Below are 19,696 nucleotides of genomic sequence, written 5' to 3'. Positions count from 1 at the left end.
ATAATAAAACATAAATGTATATGTATATATACAACTTTTATAATACAACTATAATTAAAGTTATTAAACCATGATTGTTCATTAATTTAATAATTTGAACCGTTCATTTTATATGTTGATAGTCAAAGATTATCCTTACAAAAAATCGGCCAAATCGGAATTCATTTACCCATTCGATTATCATTAAAAAAACCATGATCATTCATTAATTCGACCATCGTTACGTCACTTTTACATATAAATACACTTGAAGAGTTGAAGAGTATAATTCTAATAACTTTCTCGTTGAAATCTTATTGTTTTCATAATTGTGAAGACCACAACGTGATTTCAACAATCTGAGCCGTTCATTTTCTATATTCATAGTCAAAGATCATCCTTACAAAAAATCAGCAAAATCAGAACTCATCTACCCATTCGATTATCATTAGAAAAATCACGATCGTTCATAAGTTGGACCACCATTATCTAATTTATACATTTCCAATTGAACTAATTTTTTGCAGGGATGATTTTTGAGTGAAAAACTAAAAAATGAACGGTTCAGATCATTGAAAACTTGGAAACACGATCGAGATGTGAGCTTCTACCTATAAATACACTTGAAGAGTTGAAGAATATAATTCTAATAACTTTCCGGTTGAAACATTGTCGTTTCCATAATTGTGAAGACCACAACGTGATTTTAACAATCTTAGCCGTTCATTTTTTATGTTAATAGTCAAAGATCATCCTTACAAAAAATTGGCTATATCGGAATTCATCTACCCATTCGATTATCATTAGAAAAACCACAATCGTTCATTAATTCGACCACCGTTATGTCACTTTTACATCTCCGATTAAGCTAATTTTTTGCAATAATTCTCTTTGAGTGGGGAAATAAAACTTGAACGATTCGGATCGTTGAAAACACGATCGATATGTGAACTTCTACATATAAATACACTTGAAGAGTATAATTCTAATAACTTTCCCGTTGAAACCTTGTTGTTTCCATAATTATGAAGACCACAACGTGATTTCAACAATTTGACCCGTTCATTTTCTATGTTCATAGTCAAAGATCATCCGTACAAAAAATCGGCTAAATCGACATTCATCTACCCATTCGATCATCATTAGAAAAACCACGATCGTTCATTAATTCGACCACCATTATGTCACTTTTACATCTCCGATTAAGCTAATTTTTTGCACGAATTATCTTTGAGTGAAGAACTAAAATTTGAACGGTTCGGATCGTTGACAACACAATTGCATCGTTTGTTTATAAAAATATGTAATAAAATATATAATAAAACATATGTACATTTATGTTTTATTATAGTTGTAATGTTGTATATAATTTTAAAAGTTTATTATTTATGATATTACACTATTACTAACATAATAGTATTATAGAATAACTTAATAAGCATATTAATAATTTATTGAAGTAAACAAACGAAAAAGCTATTAAATATGTTATGATTCACAAACTTAACAAATAAACTGGTCAGCTCAGTTGGTTGAGAGTTGAAGTTTGTTATGTGAGGTCTCATGTTCAAATCACAACATAGCCAAAATTCTATATTTTTTTTTAACATATATATATGTCTAAACAGGCTTTGGGCCTATTTGGGCCGCCCGTTTGGACCTAGCCCGGCCCGGCCCTCCAAGCCCGCAAGCCAAAGCCCGATGGGCGGGCCTTGGGCTTGTGTATTAAAGCCCAAGCCCGGCCCAGCCCGGCCCGAAAGCCCTATTGGGCTTCTATCATTCAAGCCCGAGCCCGGCCCGAACCCGAAAAATTTGGGCCGGGCTAGCCCGGCCCGGCCCATTGCCGACCCCTAGTCATTTTCCTTAGAACAAATTCTACAAAGCTCCAAAACCATCTTCTTCTTCTTCTTCTTCTTCTTCTCCTTCGAGTTGGAGTTCGTTCAGAGTGTGTTCAACAGCCTTTTGTTCTTTTTTTTCTTCTGTTTATTTGGGGTTCCATTGTTAGATACAAAGAAGAAAAAAGATCTCAAGACCCATATTGTAAGCAGAGATGACATTTGTCTTGCTACAAAACTTGAATACATGTTTAGAGTTATAAATCAATAAGCCAATTACACAACTACTCAGACCACAAAATCCCAACACAATGGGTAAGCGAGAAGAATATTATGTGAGCTAGACACACCGACTCACACACTAATTTAAGTAAGCCATCTCGCACATTTAAATAAAGGCCCTTTTACTCTTTATTCTCTCACTTAAGTACTGCAAACAGGAAAAAGCATTACCTCAAGTTCAAGCTTAGTAATGGTAAAGTTATTAACCATTTTTTACAAACAATACAATTCAACTATAGCTTAATTTGTTAGGATAGGAAAGCAGCCATGCCACCTACTTGAAATACTCCAGGGAAAAAATTATTTCGTAGCAATTGAATTTCAAGGATAGTACATGTATACACAAAAGAAGAGAGAAACTTACAACAATGACCAAAATTTCGTTGAGCAGTGCACTCAATTAACCAAATGTCAGACCAAAAAAACCCAAATGAAGCAACAAACTCAATCTTTATATATTTCTTAAAAACTACTATTTTCAAATCAAACAAAATTCCGATATTGTGCTACATGAACGAATTCTACTACATAAAAGCAAAAGTAAATATTATCAATATAAAAAGAGAATTTTATATACACAAAAAATTTAGGGAGCTGCTATTGGCACTCCCCAAATGTAATCTTGCACTCCTCTTTTTTCAATTCTTTTAATTTAATTTTACCATTTTAAATTCTAAAAACTACTCTTCCTTCACAACAGATCTCAACTCCCTCCCTCTCTCTCACGTTTCCATGGTGAATTGCACCATCTCCCCCAAAATTCGGACTTTCAAGATTACTCACTTTTTTAATCACACATCCACAAATATTTATTCCTAAATTAGAATATTCTTGTACTCTTGAATCAAGCCCAATCTCTGGTACCCACTTTCTTCCCTCATTTTCTCTTTTCAGCTCTCTATCACCCAGCAGCAACCGACTGTAGTTACCTGCATTCACAAAATATACACATGGTCAGCGATATCCAATCATCGGAGTACACCCAATGACACAATACATGGGTAAAGCACCGCACCTAAGGTTTGCATGGTCGTGGCCACCCTCCACAACCTCCCAGCTGCCAGAGGCCCACACGAACTTCTTATACCAAGATTTCTGCAACGTGGGGTTGCCGCAAAAGAACTGCCGGAAGGGCCCCGACGTCCATGAGCCGCACCCGTACCAACCCCTGCCATTTTTCTGCCCACTCACCATGAAGAGGTTGGTGAATTGAGCGTATGTAGGCTCCTCTAACCAGCACACCTTCCACACCACGTACATACTGGAGAGCAGCCTCCAGAAGTTGAGGTTCAGCTGACACACTGCCAACCACAGCCACACTACCATCTCCTAAACCCCAGCCGCGCTACCATCTCCTGCATCCATTCGGTATTTTCACCACCCGGCCTAGACCTCTAGGCCTCTTCGCCCTCGGAGACTCTCCGAAAGTGCGCCCTCACGACCTCCACCCTATCCTGCAGCTCCTCGCCCCCACTACCTTCAGACTCCCCCGACTCCTCGCTGGACCCAGACAGCATTATCACCGCTGGCACAGCCTTCTGGCCCCCGCTAACACCCTCAGCCTCTCCGCCAGCAGGATGTGGTCCACCGACTTCGACTCCGCTACTTCCCTTATGCGGACCTACCACCTCATCCTCGACTTTCTCCAAGTCTTGGGCTTTCAGTGTTGTGGGACTAGAGAGCTCCACTGACGGTGTGCTCTCCAGCACACTATCCTCGGAGAAGGCGTTGCCAAAGTCTACTTGGTCACTACCACGCAGAAGACATTAGCAATCCCACAAACACAAACGCTCAGCTTTCGATCTAAACCTACCTTTCACTCAAAACCAAACCCAGCACCCGTGTTCTTGCCCAAACTCAAGAACATTCATACTAAACTCATACAAAACAGCCTTCTAGATCCAAAAAATTCAACCAAAATTCATGTTATTTCATAGTTTGGTACTAACCTTACCTTGATTTGTTCAGATTGAAGAGGGGATCACTTTTCTCTTCTTCACCAACGTTTGAATCTTCACGCACTAGCCGGAAAGTCACGAACTCTATCTGATTCTCAACCGGCAGCAATGATGTTTGTGAACCAAATCAAGGCCCGATGTCTCTTATACCGAACCCTAGGGCTCATCCTGGCCGTCTGGCCCATTTGTTTGCCTCACCAAATCCTAACACGTGGCATCCACGGTACACCACAGCTCCCGTACCCCATGTTCGCACCAGTTCACTCATGTCATTAATGGAGGAATAGTGATTGGCTACGACTCTAGGGACGCTGGATGCGAAAAAAAGTAAATTCTTGTTATTTTATCTCTCTGTTTTTTTTTTTTTTCAGGGTTTAAGGTTTGTTATTTTCTACTTCGTTCAGTCCTTGCATATTTTATGTTTTCAAATTCAGATTGTACGGAAAAAGTTCTAGAACTCAATACAACAATGGTTGCAACATCCATCGGGAATGTTTACCAATGCAAAAAATTGTGGGATTATTTGAAGAAACATGCAACAAAAAAGTTTTTGCAAAGCTCCAAACTTGTTTCTTCTATAGCCAAGTTGGGATTTGAGTATATAAAAACTTTCCACGTTGTTAGAAGCTGTATGTGTTATATCGCTGACATGTAGTCAGAGGTAATTATTCATCTTGATGTAATTATTCATGTCTTGAATATCTATAATTTAGTCATTTAGCCTGTTAATATTGGGTGCAGAAGCCAGCAGTTTGTCTTCTCGAGTATCGGTGTAACAAAGAGATGAAGAAGATTACAAGACGATGGGTGAAGATTTCTAATTTTCATGCAATTGGCTCGGGTGGTGGTTTTGCTCACGCTGAATTGCAGAGCAGATTTCCAACATATAACAAAGACATTCCAGTACAAAAAGCAATTGAAGCTGCCAAGTTTGCACTACTACAAGCATCAATGCTTGATTCTAATACAGTAGAAGATTGAAAAGGTAATCAATCTCTCCCTAAATTTTTGTACTTCATTGAGTTATAATTCAATGTATTAATATTATCTCTTCTGGTTAACCGTGTTATATTTGACTTCAAATGGAATTGAGATTCGGTTCATTTACTCTCTTGTTCGATTGTATGTGGAATCTTATGATCGCTTCAACACTACTCACATGAATTCAATTTTTATCATTTATCAACCGGACAATGTTAATGAAAGCAACATTAGTCTCTTTTCATTAACATCGTCCGATTGATAAATGAGAAAAATTGAATTCATGTGAGTAGTGTTGAAGCGATCATAAGATTCCACATACAATCGAACAAGAAAGTAATTGGATCGAATCCTCAATTTCATTTGAAGTCAAATATAACATTGTCAACTGGAAGAGATAATATTAATTCATTGAATTATAACTCAATGGAGTACAAAAATTGAGGGAGAGATTGATTACCTTTTAAATCTCCTATTTTATTAGAATCAAGCAATGATGCTTGTAGTAGTGCAAACTTGACTGCTTAAACTGCTTCTTGTACCGGAATGACTTTGTTATATGTCGAAAATCTGCTCAGCAATTCAGCGTGAGCAAAACCACCACCCGAACCAATTGCATGAAAATCAAAAATCTCCACCCGTCGTCTTGTAATCTTCTTCGTTTCTTTGTTACACCGATACTCAAGAATACAAACCGCTGACTTCTGTACCCAATATTAATAGACTAAATGACTAAATTATAGATATTCAACACATGGACAATCTTATCAAGATGAATAATTATCTCTGACTGCATGCCAGTGATATAACACATACAGCCTCTAACACCGTGGAGAGTCTTTATATACTCAAACCCTAACTTGGCTATAGAAGAAACAGGTTTGGAGCATTGCAAAAGCTCTTTTGTTGCCTGTTTCTTCAAATACTCCCACAATTTTTTGCATTGGTAAACATTCTCGACGAATGTTGCAACTATTGTTGTACAGAGTTATAGAACTTTTTCCGTACAATCTAAAACTAAAAACATAAAATATGCAAGGACTGAACAAAGTAGAAATAACAAACCTTAAACCCTGAAAAAAAAAATAGAGAAAGATAAAATAACAACAATTTACCTATTTTCGCATCCTACGTCTCCCTAGAGTCGAAGCCAATCACAATTCCTCCATTTAAAACCAATACAATATTGGTTGTACCCTTTAGTTCTGCATTTTGCAGAACCATAAAGAAGAATTAGAAACATAGACTTGAAATTCAATTGTATTCTGGCTTACTATAGAACACAGGTGAAGAGAGGGATTAGACTTTTCATTTTGTTTTAGGGTTATACTAGAAATTGTGCCCGCGCGATGCCGCAGGTGCTAAAAGGTTATAAAATGTTTAGAAGATCTATAAAATGTTCATTCAAGGCCTAATAAAATTTAATGGAAGGATAATACTTTTACATATATATGGAAATCTAAATATGTTTGTAAATATTGACATGAATGATTGTTCACCAAGTTTAATTTACAAAATGTGCATTCATATATGGCATGTTTTATATGATGTTTGGTTTATTAAATATAAAAAGTAAATATGATGTTTGCGCTACATTAACGAATTCTACTACATAAAAGCAAAAGTAAATATTATCAATATAAAAAGAGAATTTTATATACACAAAAAATTTAGGGAGTTGCTATTGGCACTCCCCAAATGTAATCTTGCACTCCTCTTTTTTCAATTCTTTTAATTTAATTTTACCATTTTGAATTTCAAAAACTACTCTTCCTTCACAACAAATCTCAACTCCCTCTCTCTCTCTTACGTTTCCATGGTGAATTGCACCATCAAAATTCGGACTTTCAAGATTACTCACTTTTTTAATCACACATCCACAAATATTTATTCCTAAATTAGAATATTCTTGTGCTCTTGAATCAAGCCCAATCTCTGGTACCCACTTTCTTCCCTCATTTTCTCTTTATATTTACGTTGCAGGAAAGATTTGTTCTGGGTTTTTTGTTGTTTGAAAATATTTTATTTTTCTACAAAAAAGCCCACCTGAAAGAAAAAAAAAAAAAAAAAGATATTTTCTTTTTGGGTTAGAGTATATATTAAATTATTAATGGCACAAAAGAGACTTTCATGGCCCATCACAAATGTTAGTTTCCGGTGATATATTTTTGTGCCTGACTCGTCTTTGGTCAAATCTTCAGGAACTGGCCAGTTGAAGAAAACAAACCTTTTGCAGCCTCACCTTGAGACCTTGTTCAATTTCAGGCTACAATACAAGACCACTTCATGGTTTGTAGCTGGTGGGCTTTTCTTGTTTGACAAGGGCCTCTCACCATAGAAACGTGTGAGAGAGAGAGAGAGAGAGAGAGAGAGAGAGAGAAGAGGAGTTGAGATCTGTGAGGGAAAGACAGTTTTGGAATTTAAAATGGTGAAATTAAATTAAAAAAATTGAAAAAAGAGGAGTGCAGGATAACTTTTGGGGAATGCCAATAGCAGCTCCCAAAAATTATGTATGAAATTAAATTCTCCCAAAGTAAACAAAAACAGCATTTTTTTCTTCCTAAAAACACATGGAGGAGCCCAAGAAAATTCTAGATAATCTTCCTCACAAACCGTAAAACAAAAATTAAAAGCATACCATGAGCGTCCATCAGAGCAATCACCTCCTTCAGAGACAAATAGGAGTTGATCATGTGTGCACGGTCTCCAGAAACCTTTGGTTTTCCTGCCTTGCTACCTGTTTGCAGTTCCATTAATGTTAAATACAAATAAAAAGAATGGGTGATGATGACGACGACAAAAAAAAAAAATCAGTATGGAGTAAATTTTTAGATGTTTATTCTTCTCCATCTTCGAGGTATTTATAAAGAACATAATGAACAATAATCAAACTAGGAAACATAAGCCAACTACGACTAGGAAACATAAGCAAACTAGGGATAGGAAACCTAATCAAACTAGACTACATAACATAATCAAACTAGGAAACATAACAAGTTGACTCATACAATTACAATCAAATACAGGTTAGGAGCAAGAATGAGCCTTTGATGACACATATAAATAGAGAAGCTGCAGATGCAATGAGATCGATGATCCCATCAACATATAGTTACTTTATATTATTCTCTGTCGGCTATCCATCATCATGCACAAACCAAAATGAGTTAATTGGCTACCTGGAGTAGTAGTTATCTTCAAAAACCGAATAAATCCAAAAAAATATGGCGCAGTATTTCCTCTAAGACATTAGCCATCAATTATTATGCCTCTTAATTAACCTATAAGAAACGTATAACCTCTATGAAAACCTAAATTAAGGGACTCAAGTAGTGATGTCGGGGATGCAGGAGCATCTCAAAGCCCATATATCAGGAACAGCTGATTTTTTCTTGCTACACAACATGTACAGAGTAAAAAAAGATTGAGCCAATTACACAAATTCTCGGGCAACTAATTCGCAGCACAATGGGTAGCTAGAAAGAATATATATATATATATATATATATGAAGTGTGGCGATTTTCTCACTCCCTTTTTCTCCTCATGCACTCCTCCCTCTTTTTTCTAGCCTTAGTATTGAATAAAAGAAAGGAGAATCAATGCATAAAAACAAGGGAAGGAGTGCATGAGGAGAAAAAAGGAGGGTGAAAATCACTACCTATATATATTAAGTAAGCTAGACATACTGACTCACACGCTAAGTAAATGATGGCACATTTGAGTAAGGCCCTTTTACTTTTCTATTCTCGATATCATTCAAATACTGCATACAGAAACAGCACAGAGTTATAAAACATTTTTCTACAAACAATACAATTCAATTATAGGTTAATTTGTTAGGATAGCAAAACCCATGCCACCTGCTTGAAAGACTCGAGGGAAAAAAATTACTTAGTAGCAATTGAATTTCAAGGATAAAAAATGGAGCAACGAACTCAAAAATTTAAAATTTTATCTTAAAAAAAAAAAACTATTTCAAATCAATAACGATAATGTACCACACGAAGGAAAACCTACTACATAACCAAAAGTAAAATAGAAACTAAAAAAACTAACACCTTTTTTCCTCAAAATACGTCGCAAAGTATGGAACCCTAAAAACAGATCTGAACTCCCGCCCAAGCAAATTCCAGATAATCTTCCTCAAACCCTAAAATTAACAAAAATCAAAAGCATACCAAGAGTACGGATCTGCTCGTCCTCATCGCGCACTTCCCGTCGGAGCTTCGCCGGTTCCTGGCCGGATCCTGATCCTACGGGGTACATGGCTTCGGATTTACCTTTGGTTTTGGTTTCGGATTTGGATTTGGATTTGGCTATGAGTTTGAGTTTGGGGTGTTTTCCACGGAGCCTGCTTTGTGTGAAAGAGAGAGAGAATGCAGTCAAAAGATATGCGTGTCAAGCACATATTGTCCTTCGGTTTTTGTGTATGTTCGTCACATCGGGGGCATGACTCTCATCTTTATTTTTTGGTAAAATTACAGTTTAATCCTTCAATCATTTCTTATTTAAAAAAAAAAACCTTATAATTTTTTTTTTCACATAAGCCTTTATTTTTTTAAAATAAAATTCTTTGATCATTATCTTATTAAAGAAATATATTATTATTTTTTTATTTTTTGAATATATAGAATACGGGTTAACCTGATACCTTCCTCTAGAGTAGAGGTCGGCAATGGGCCAAGTCGGGCTGGCCCGGCCCTAATCTTTCGAGCTCAGACTTAAATCAAAAGAGCCTAATAGGGCTTTCAGGCCGGTCCGGACTGAACCTGGGCTTTGATACACAAGTCTGAGGCCCACCCGTCGGGCTCAAGACTTACGGGCTTTGAGGGCCGGGCCGGACTAAGCCCCCTCGTATAGCCACGGGAGGATATCTGTTTGTTCACACAGCCACGTGGTGGACTAAGGGGACAGACACACATATACTATTTACAATAGTTTACAACAATAAGCAATGTTAAGGCAGCTGACATGAAATTAAGGATAAGCGTGCAAGCGCGGTTTAAGCATCAGCATATACACATTTAATTTGAGATTTGAGTCTTAAATATTTAATTTCATTCTCCATAAGATACACAACTGCACATGTCCTTAAATAGTTATGTAATATAATGCACTTGAGAATTCTGAAAGACAACTCATGATGACACCTACATTGAACATTGTGACAGAGAAAACCTCAGACGACTCAAAAGACAATGAAAACCTGCAAATGCATTTGTGAATTACAAACTAAAGGACAGACTCTTAATCATAGAACTCCTCTAACTCTTCGAAATGCATTACACCTCCACACTTGGCAGTTGATACTTTGCGGGGTCCCACGTACTCTTCCTCATGCATTAGCACCTCCACCCTTGGAGGTTGATACTTTGCAGGGTCCCACTTCGGGCAGTCTTGGGTCCAGTGACCAATATTCTCACAAATGCAACACAAGGTGGTAACAGCACGTCCTGTCCAGTTCGTACCAGGGTGGCCACCCACCTGACCACAATCCCTACAAACTACTCCGTAGCCAGAGCCAACAGTTGCGCCATTTGGGACCAAATCCAGCCACGGGCACTCAAAAGTCCAGTGGTCATTTTCCTTAGAACAAATTCCACAAAGCTCAAAACCATCTTCTTCTTCTTCTTCTTCTTCTTCTCCTTCGAGTTGGAGTTCATTCAGAGAGTGTTCAACAGCCTTTTGTTCTTTTTTTTCTTCTGTTTATTTGGGGTTCCATTGTTAGATACAAAGAAGAAGAAAAAAGATCTCAAGACCCATATTGTAAGCAGAGATGACATTTGTCTTGCTACAAAACTTGAATACATGTTTAGGGTTATAAATCAATAAGCCAATTACACAACTACTCAGACCACAAAATCCCAACACAATGGGTAAGCAAGAAGAATATTATGTGAGCTAGACACACCGACTCACACACTAATTTAAGTAAGCCATCTCGCACATTTAAATAAAGGCCCTTTTCCTCTTTATTCTCTCACAAACAGGAAAAAGCATTACCTCAAGTTCAAGCTTAGTAATGGTAAAGTTATTAACAATTTTTACAAACAATACAATTCAATTATAGCTTAATTTGTTAGGATAGGAAAGCAGCCATGCCACCTACTTGAAATACTCCAGGGAAAAAATTATTTAGTAGCAATTGAATTTCAAGGATAGTACATGTATACACAAAAGAAGAGAGAAACTTACAACAATGACCAAAATTTCGTTGAGAATTGCCCTCAATTAACCAAATGTCAGACCAAAAAAACCCAAATGGAGCAACAAACTCAATCTTTATATATTTCTTAAAAACTACTATTTTCAAATCAAACAAAATTCCGATATTGTGCTACATGAACGAATTCTACTACATAAAAGCAAAAGTAAATATTATCAATATAAAAAGAGAATTTTATATACACAAAAAATTTAGGGAGCTGCTATTGGCACTCCCCAAATGTAATCTTGCACTCCTCTTTTTTCAATTATTTTAATTTAATTTTACCATTTTAAATTCCAAAAACTACTCTTCCTTCACAACAGATCTCAACTCACTCTTTCTCTCTCTCTCACGTTTCCATGGTGAATTGCACCATCTCCCCCAAAATTCGGACTTTCAAGATTACTCACTTTTTTAATCACACATCCACAAATATTTATTCCTAAATTAGAATATTCTTGTGCTCTTGAATCAAGCCCAATCTCTGGTACCCACTTTCTTCCCTCATTTTCTCTTTGTATTTACGTTGCAGGAAAGATTTGTTCTGGGTTTTTTGTTGTTTGAAAATATTTTATTTTTCTACAAAAAAGCCCACCTGAAAGAAAAAAAAATATTTTCTTTTTGGGTTAAGAGTATATATTAAATTATTAATGGCACAAAAGAGACTTTCATGGCCATCACAAATTTTAGTTTCCGGTGATATATTTTTGTGCCTGACTCGTCTTTGGTCAAATCTTCAGGAACTGGCCAGTTGAAGAAAAAAAACCTTTTGCGAGCCTCACCTTGAGACCTTGTTCAATTTCAGGCTACAATACAAGACCACTTCATGGTTTGTAGCTGGTGGGCTTTTCTTGTTTGACAAGGGCCTCTCAGCATAGAAACGTGAGAGAGAGAGAGAGAGAGAGAGAGAGAGAGAGAGAGAGAGAGAGAGAGAGAGAGAGAAGAGGAGTTGAGATCTGTGAGGGAAAGACAGTTTTGGAATTTAAAATGGTGAAATTAAATTAAAAAAGAGAAGGAGTGCAGGATAACTTTTGGGGAGTGCCAATAGCAGCTCCCAAAACTTATGTATGAAATTAAATTCTCCCAAAGTAAACAAAAACAGCATTTTTTTTCTTCCTAAAAACACATGGAGGAGCCCAAGCAAATTCAAGATAATCTTCCTCACAAACTGTAAAACAAAAATTAAAAGCATACCTAGATCGTCCATCAGAGCAATCACCTCCTTCAGAGACAAATAGGAGTTGATCATGTGTGCACGGTCTCCAGAAACCTTTGGTTTTCCTGCCTTGCTACCTGTTTGCAGTTCCATTAATGTTAAATACAAATAAAAAGAATGGGTGATGATGATGACGACAAAAACAAAAAAAATCAGTACAGAGTAAATTTTTAGATGTTTATTCTTCTCCATCTTCGAGGTATTTATAAAGAACATAATGAACAATAATCAAACTAGGAAACATAAGCCAACTACGACTAGGAAACATAAGCAAACTAGGGATAGGAAACATATATAAGCAAACTAGGGATAGGAAACCTAATCAAACTAGACTAGATAACATAATCAAACTAGGAAACATAACAAACTGACTCATACAATTACAATCAAATACAGGTAAGGAACAAGAATGAGCCTTTGATGACACATATAAATAGAGAAGCTGCAGATGCAATGAGATCTATGATGCGCGCGTGCCATCAACAAATAGTTACTTTATATTATCTCTGTCGGCTATGCATCATCATGCACAAACCAAAATGAGTTAATTGGCTAGCTGGAGAAGTAGTTATCTTCAAAAACAGAATAAATCCAAAAAAATATGGCACAGTATTTCCTTTGAGACATTAGCCATCAATTATTATGCCACTTAATTAACCTATAAGAAACATATAATTAACCTCTATGAAAACCTAAATTAAGGGACTCAAGTAGTGGTGTCGGGGATGCAGGAGCATCTCAAAGCCCATATAGCATGCATGAAGTCAGGAACAGCAGATTTTTTCTTGCTACACAACATGTACAGAGTTATAAAAGATTGAGCCAATTACACAAATTCTCGGGCAACTAATTCGCAGCACAATGGGTAGCTAGAAAGAATATATATATATATATATATATTATATATATATGAAATTTGCGTGTATTCCTACATAGTTAAAATACCTATGTAGGCTCTTTTGAAGGCTTCTCTCCAAAAGAGTGTATTCCCTTCATCTTCAACCACTCTACTAATTTGCAGCCCCTTAATCTCCAAATCATTAGAACAAATCCCAAAGAGATTAGTGTATTGCGTCTGCCACAGATGGTTTTCGCTTGCCACTAAATTCCACAACCTTCATCAAAACAAGCAAGAAGCATTAGAGGTAAATACGGACAGACTAAATGCAGTTTACTAGGATCACAACAAAATTGAATTTGAAGGGAAGAGCAGATTACCGACAGACAAGTCCAACAGAGACTAAAGATTGCATATCCAAGACGCTGAATATGTGAACAAGAACATCTTCTGGCAGCTGGGTAAAACCTGGAAAGGAAACAAAAAGTTAAAATGGGTTGCTTGCAGCCCTAAACAATTTAGCAAATTTTAGATGATCCCTGACTTGGAACATGCAAATTTCAGAATATATATATATATATATATGAAGCGTAGCGATTTTCTCACTCCATTTTTCTCCTCATGCACTCCTCCCTCTTTTTTCTAGCCTTAGGATTGACCGATTGAATGAAAGAAAGGAGAATCAATGGCTAAAAACAAGGGAAGGAGTGCATGATCCAGGAGAAAAAAGGAGGGTGAAAAGTGAGCTAGACATACTGACTCACACGCTGAGTAAATGATGGCACATTTAAGTAAGGCCCACAATACAATTCAATTATAGGTTAATTTGTTAGGATAGCAAACCCATGCCACCTGCTTGAAATACTCGAGGGAAAAATTATTTAGTAGCAATTGAATTTCAAGGATAGAATGTATATTCCCCAAACTAAGAGAGATGTTGAGAGTTACACTCAATTAACCAAATGGAGCAACGAACTCAAAAATTAAAATTTTATCTTAAAAAAAAAAAAAAAACTATTTTCAAATCAATAACGATTTTGTACCACACGAAGGAAAACGTACTACATAACCAAAAGTAAAATAAAAACTATAAAAATTAACAACACTTTTAATGACACATATAATTAAAACTAGGGATAGGAAACCTAATCAAACTAGACTACATAACATAATCAAACTAGGAAACATAACTAGTTGACTCATACAATTACAATCAAATACAGGTTAGGAGCAAGAATGAGCCTTTGATGACACATATAAATAGAGAAGCTGCAGATGCAATGAGATCTATGATCCCATCAACAAATAGTTACTTTATATTATTCTCTGTCGGCTATGCATCATCATGCACAAACCAAAATGAGTTAATTGGCTACCTATAGTAGTTATCTTCAAAAACCGAATAAATCCAAAAAAATATGGCGCAGTATTTCCTCTGAGACATTAGCCATCAATTATTATGCCTCTTAATTAACCTATAAGAAACATATAACCTCTATGAAAACCTAAGTTAAGGGACTCAAGTAGTGGTGTCGGGGATGCAGGAGCATCTCAAAGCCCATATAGCAGGAACAGCTGATTTTTTCTAGCTACACAACATGTACAGAGTTATAAAAGATTGAGCCAATTACACAAATTCTCGGGCAACTAATTCGCAGCACAATGGGTAGCTAGAAAGAATATCTATATATATATATATATGAAGTGTGGCGATTTTCTCACTCCCTTTTTCTCCTCATGCACTCCTCCCTCTTTTTTCTAGCCTTAGTATTGAATAAAAGAAGGAGAATCAATGGATAAAAACAAGGGAAGGAGTGCATGAGGAGAAAAAAGGAGGGTGAGAATCACTACCTATATATATTAAGTAAGCTAGACATACTGACTCACACGCTAAGTAAATGATGGCACATTTGAGTAAGGGCCTTTTACTTTTCTATTCTCGATATCATTCAAATACTGCATACAGAAACAGCACAAAGTCATAAAACATTTTTCTACAAACAATACAATTCAATTATAGGTTAATTTGTTAGGATAGCAAACCCATGCCACCTGCTTGAAAGACTCGAGGGAAAAAAATTATTTAGTAGCAATTGAATTTCAAGGATAAAAAATGGAGCAACGAACTCAAAAATTAAAAATTTTATCTTAAAAAAAATATATTTCAAATCAATAACGATAATGTACCACACGAAGGAAAACCTACTACATAACCAAAAGTAAAATAGAAACTAAAAAAACTAACACCTTGTTTCCTCAAAATACGTCGCAAAGTATGGAACCCTAAAAACAGATCTGAACTCCCGCCCAAGCAAATTCCAGATAATCTTCCTCACAAACCCTAAAATTAACAAAAATCAAAAGCATACCAAGAGTACGGATCTGCTCGTCCTCATCGCGCACTTCCCGTCGGAGCTTCGCCGGTTCCTGGCCGGATCCTGATCCTACGGGGTACATGGCTTCGGATTTACCTTTGGTTTTGGTTTCGGATTTGGATTTGGATTTGGCTATGAGTGTGAGTTTGGGGTGTTTTCCGCGGAGCCTGGCTTTGTGTGAAAGAGAGAGAGATTGCAGTCAAAAGATATGCGTGTCAAGCAGATACTGTTCTTCGGTTTTGTATATGTTCGTCACATCAGGGGCATGACTCTCATAGTCTCATCTTTATTTTTTGGTAAAATTACAGTTTAATCTTTGACATAAATTCAATTTAGGCACATAACTATATATGTTATTTCAACGGGATCCACGAACTTTCAAATATTTCAAATATACACCTGATTTATTATATAAATTGAAAAATAAAATTTCGTCCATCAATTTATTGAGAGATCAGTTAAATGTCAACTTGGCTTTTGTTAATGGGGATTAATTGGCGACGTGGCACTAACTCAGCATACATTTTCCTCCAAATGAGCAACACATGTCCACTTGACACGAGCTCACACACTCATCACCTCTTTCTCGCTCTTCGAACGCTCTTCTGACCATTTAGTCTCCCAAAAACATCACGTTTTCTCCCAAATTCGAATATAAATCCTTCACTTGTGTTCAACGAGCGAGAAAGAGATAATGAGTTTGTGGACCCATGTCAGGGGTTAAGTGGACCCGTGTTGCTCATTTGGCGGGAAATGAGCGACACATGTTCACCTAACCCCTGACACGAGCCCACAAACTCTCTCTATCTCTCTCTCTATTATTATTAAATTGTGGGTCTGTGTTGCTCATTTGGCGGGAAATGTTTGCTGAGATAGCGTCACATCACCAAGTAATCCCGGTTAGCAAAAGCCAAGCTGTCATTTAACTGATCTCTCAACGAATCAATGGACAGAAATTCATTTTTCAATTTAGATAATAGATCGGGTGTATATTTGAAATATTTTAAAGTTCATGGACTCCGTTGAAATAGCTTATATAGTTATGTGTCTAAATTGAATTTATACCTTAATCTTTCTATCATTTCTTATTTAAAAAAAAAAAACCTTATAATTTTTTTTATTTTTTTTTTCAAATAAAGCCCTTATTTTTTCTAAATAAATTTCTTTGATCATTATCTTGTCAAAGAAATATGTCATTATTTTATTATTTTTTGAATATATAGAGTACGGATTAACATCATACCTTCCCCTAGAGTATGAAATGAGGTTTGTGAAGGCTAAGCTCAAAATCTTAGAGTTAAAACCTAATATAAAGCCAATAAACCAGAACTTGACAAAAAAGTAAAAATACACTACTGAACACTTGAAAATGACTGCCGACTGCTCGACGCGTGGTATGTGCGAAAAAAATAAAAAATAATGGACCAATATTATCTAACATTGAATGGTTATAATATTATTAGATTTGAATTAGAATTTTAAAAGTCATAAGGATTTAGTCAGTAAATTGTAAAATTAAAGAACCTAAATGGAAGTCTCCCTTCTTTTTTTACTAATACACGTGGCATGAGTCTAGTGCTTCTAATTTTCTGCATGCATGCGTGGAGATGGAGAAAAACTTCTCTGCCATCTGATCGTGCCACGGTGACATCTTAAATCAATGACACACTGTTATATGTGATAATTTTGACATATGGTAGTGTGCCCTTGGCTTAAGATGCCAAGTGGCACAATCTCTGTTGCAAGAAAGTTCTTCTTGTGAAGATAATTTTGACACATGGTAGTATGCCCTTGCTGTGAGGGGGGTGGTGTAAGGTGGGCGGGGGGAGGTGGAGTGGTGGGGGGGGGGGGGGGCGAGGGAAGGAGGGGCTGGGTTGGCAGGGTGGATAGAGCTAGGTGGTAGGGGAAACCGAGTATGAAATGTACGATGGTTGACTGGCTGAGGAAAGCAGGTCGGACCTTGGCGTGAGCTCGACTTTACGGAGGATTTGGGTTCGGGGGTCGCGGTTTCTGGAGGGGCTGGGTGGTGGGGGATGGAAGGGCAAGGTGGCGGGGGAGGGAGGAGCTGGGTGCACTGCCGGGGAAGGGAAGGGTAAGATGGAGCCATTTGAAATAAGCCTTATAGTTCATGGGCAAAAATGAACTTGAACCATATATAAATTATAAATTTTGAACAATTAATTAATTGGAAAGAGTTCTTATATCAAATGATATTAGGGTAAGGGTGTACAAGATATATAAATAATAGTGTAAAAACATGTGATATGCTTATGGAATAAAAAATAAAAAATATATTAATGTAAAAACTTCTAATGGAATATTTAATTTCTGTTAGTAAAATTAATTAATTAAAGAGTGTTAGGTGTAAAGTAAATTAATTGATTGGTCTTGTTGGGAACTTGGGATATAATAAATAATATTCTTGTAAACAAATGAACATAAGAAACTGGTGGCGTGGTGGGTGTTGCTCTATGTAGTAAATAAATTGTTCCTGTGTTTGAATCACATTTGGACCAAAATGGAAATGTTTTTGCTGTGAAACAGAAAGATGTCGGGTCGGGTCGGGTTGGGACGGGTATTTGAAAGATCAACCCGTAGACCAACCCATTTAAGGTCCGGTAGGTAGGTTTAGGGGTTGGCAATGGGCCGGGCCGGGCAAATCTTTCGGGTTTGGGCCGGGCTTGGGCTTGAATTAAAGGAGCCCAATAGGGCTTTTGGGCCTGGCCGAGCTGGGCTTGGGCCTTAATACATAAGCCCAAGGCCCGCCCATCGGGCTTGGGGCTTGCGGGCTTGGAGGGCCGGGCTGGGCTAGGCCCGAACGGGTGGCCCATAATGAGCCCAAAGCCTATTTACACATATATATCTTCAATAAAAAAATATAGGATTTTGGCTATGTTGTGATTTGAACATGAGACCTCATGTAACAAGTTTCAACTCTCAACCAACTGAGCTGACTAGTTTATTTGTTTAGTTTGTGAATCATAACATATTTAATAGCTCTTTCGTTTGTTTACTTCAATAAATTATTAATATGTTTATAAAGTTATTATATAATACTATTATGTTAGTGTACAGGCTCATTCTGTTGAGGTATATCTCAACTTATTTATGTTGAGGTATGACCTTGTTGGGGCCCACATGAGTCATTTTGTATCGATCCGAACCGTTCGCAAGGATCATCTTCATTAATAGATCATCCTTGCAAAAAATTAGCCAAATCGGAAATCATTTGCCTATCTAACTTTGATAAAACAAATGGACGGTTTCATCGAAAATACTTGGTTCGTCCATTTTTTTGATCAAAGTTAGATAGACAAATGATTTCCGATTTGGCTAATTTTTTGCAAGGATGATCTATCTATGGAGATGTAAAAATTGAACGGTTCGGATCGACACAAAACGGCTCGTGTGGGCCCCAACAGGGTATACCTCAACATAAATAAGTTGAGGTATACCTCAACAGAAGGAGCCTGTGTTAGTGTAATACCATAAATAATAAATTTTTAAAATTATATACAATATTACAACTATAATAAAACATAAATATACATGTGTATATACAAATTTTATAATACAACTATAATTAAAGTTATTAAACCACGATCGTTCATTAATTCGACTACCGTTATCTCACTTTTACATCTCTGATTGAGCTAATTTTTTGCATGGATTATCTTTGAGTTGGAAACTAAAACATGAACGGTTCGGATCGTTAAAAACACGATTGAGATGTGAGCTTCTACATATAAATACACTTGAAAAGTATAATTTTAATAATTTTCCCGTTGAAACCTTGTCGTTTCCATAATTGTGAAGACCACAACGTAATTTCAACAATTTGAGCCGTTAATTTTCTATGTTCATAGTCAAAGATCATCCATACAAAAAATCGGCCAAATCGGAATTCATTTACCTGTTCGATTATCATTAGAAAAACCACGATCGTTCATAAGTTGGACCACCGGTACCTAACTTCTACATCTCCGATTGAGCTATTTTTTTGCAGTGACGATATTTGAGTG

The 19,696-nt window shown here is 36.6% G+C and overlaps 1 protein-coding gene and 1 long non-coding RNA gene across 9 annotated transcripts; both read right to left on the bottom strand.

Annotated features, from left to right (window-relative positions):
- Positions 1–1,826: 1,826 nt before the first annotated feature.
- On the bottom strand, positions 1,827–9,437 carry LOC147273368 (uncharacterized). Of its 8 annotated transcripts, XR_015119693.1 has the most exons (6): positions 9,216–9,437; positions 7,674–7,772; positions 7,263–7,429; positions 4,051–6,240; positions 3,112–3,845; positions 2,528–3,025 (listed from the first exon to the last, which is right to left on the bottom strand). It is a non-coding gene; the product is annotated as an uncharacterized LOC147273368 (long non-coding RNA). The 8 variants fall into 8 exon arrangements; XR_015119691.1 differs by having other exon boundaries at positions 3,112–6,240; XR_015119692.1 differs by having other exon boundaries at positions 3,112–6,240; positions 7,278–7,429.
- A 635-nt stretch (positions 9,438–10,072) lies between these two features.
- LOC147273367 (uncharacterized) lies at positions 10,073–15,906 on the bottom strand. The gene is made up of 5 exons (XM_086228572.1): positions 15,669–15,906; positions 13,680–13,767; positions 13,407–13,576; positions 12,440–12,538; positions 10,073–10,739 (listed from the first exon to the last, which is right to left on the bottom strand). Exons 1-5 carry the CDS (start codon positions 15,754–15,756, stop codon positions 10,285–10,287), a joined length of 900 nt encoding a protein of 299 aa, XP_086084698.1. The 5' UTR covers positions 15,757–15,906; the 3' UTR covers positions 10,073–10,284.
- Positions 15,907–19,696: the final 3,790 nt, after the last annotated feature.

Source organism: Dryas octopetala, chromosome 9, assembly GCF_963921425.1.
Source record: "Dryas octopetala chromosome 9, drDryOcto1.1, whole genome shotgun sequence".
In the NCBI taxonomy this organism is placed as follows: Eukaryota; Viridiplantae; Streptophyta; class Magnoliopsida; order Rosales; family Rosaceae; genus Dryas; species Dryas octopetala.
The sequence above is the reverse complement of the archived record's forward strand: the minus strand, read 5'-3'. Positions and strand labels throughout refer to the sequence as shown.

Excerpts from the sequence above, each read along its gene's own strand:
- LOC147273367 (XM_086228572.1), bottom strand. The coding sequence starts at position 15,756 with ATGTACCCCGTAGGATCAGGATCCGGCCAGGAACCGGCGAAGCTCCGA. Across the intron at positions 13,768-15,668 it reads CGAGCAGATCCGTACTCTTG|GTTTTACCCAGCTGCCAGAA; the intron begins GTATGCTTTTGA and ends TTTCCTTTCCAG. Across the intron at positions 13,577-13,679 it reads TCTGTTGGACTTGTCTGTCG|GTTGTGGAATTTAGTGGCAA; the intron begins GTAATCTGCTCT and ends GTTTTGATGAAG.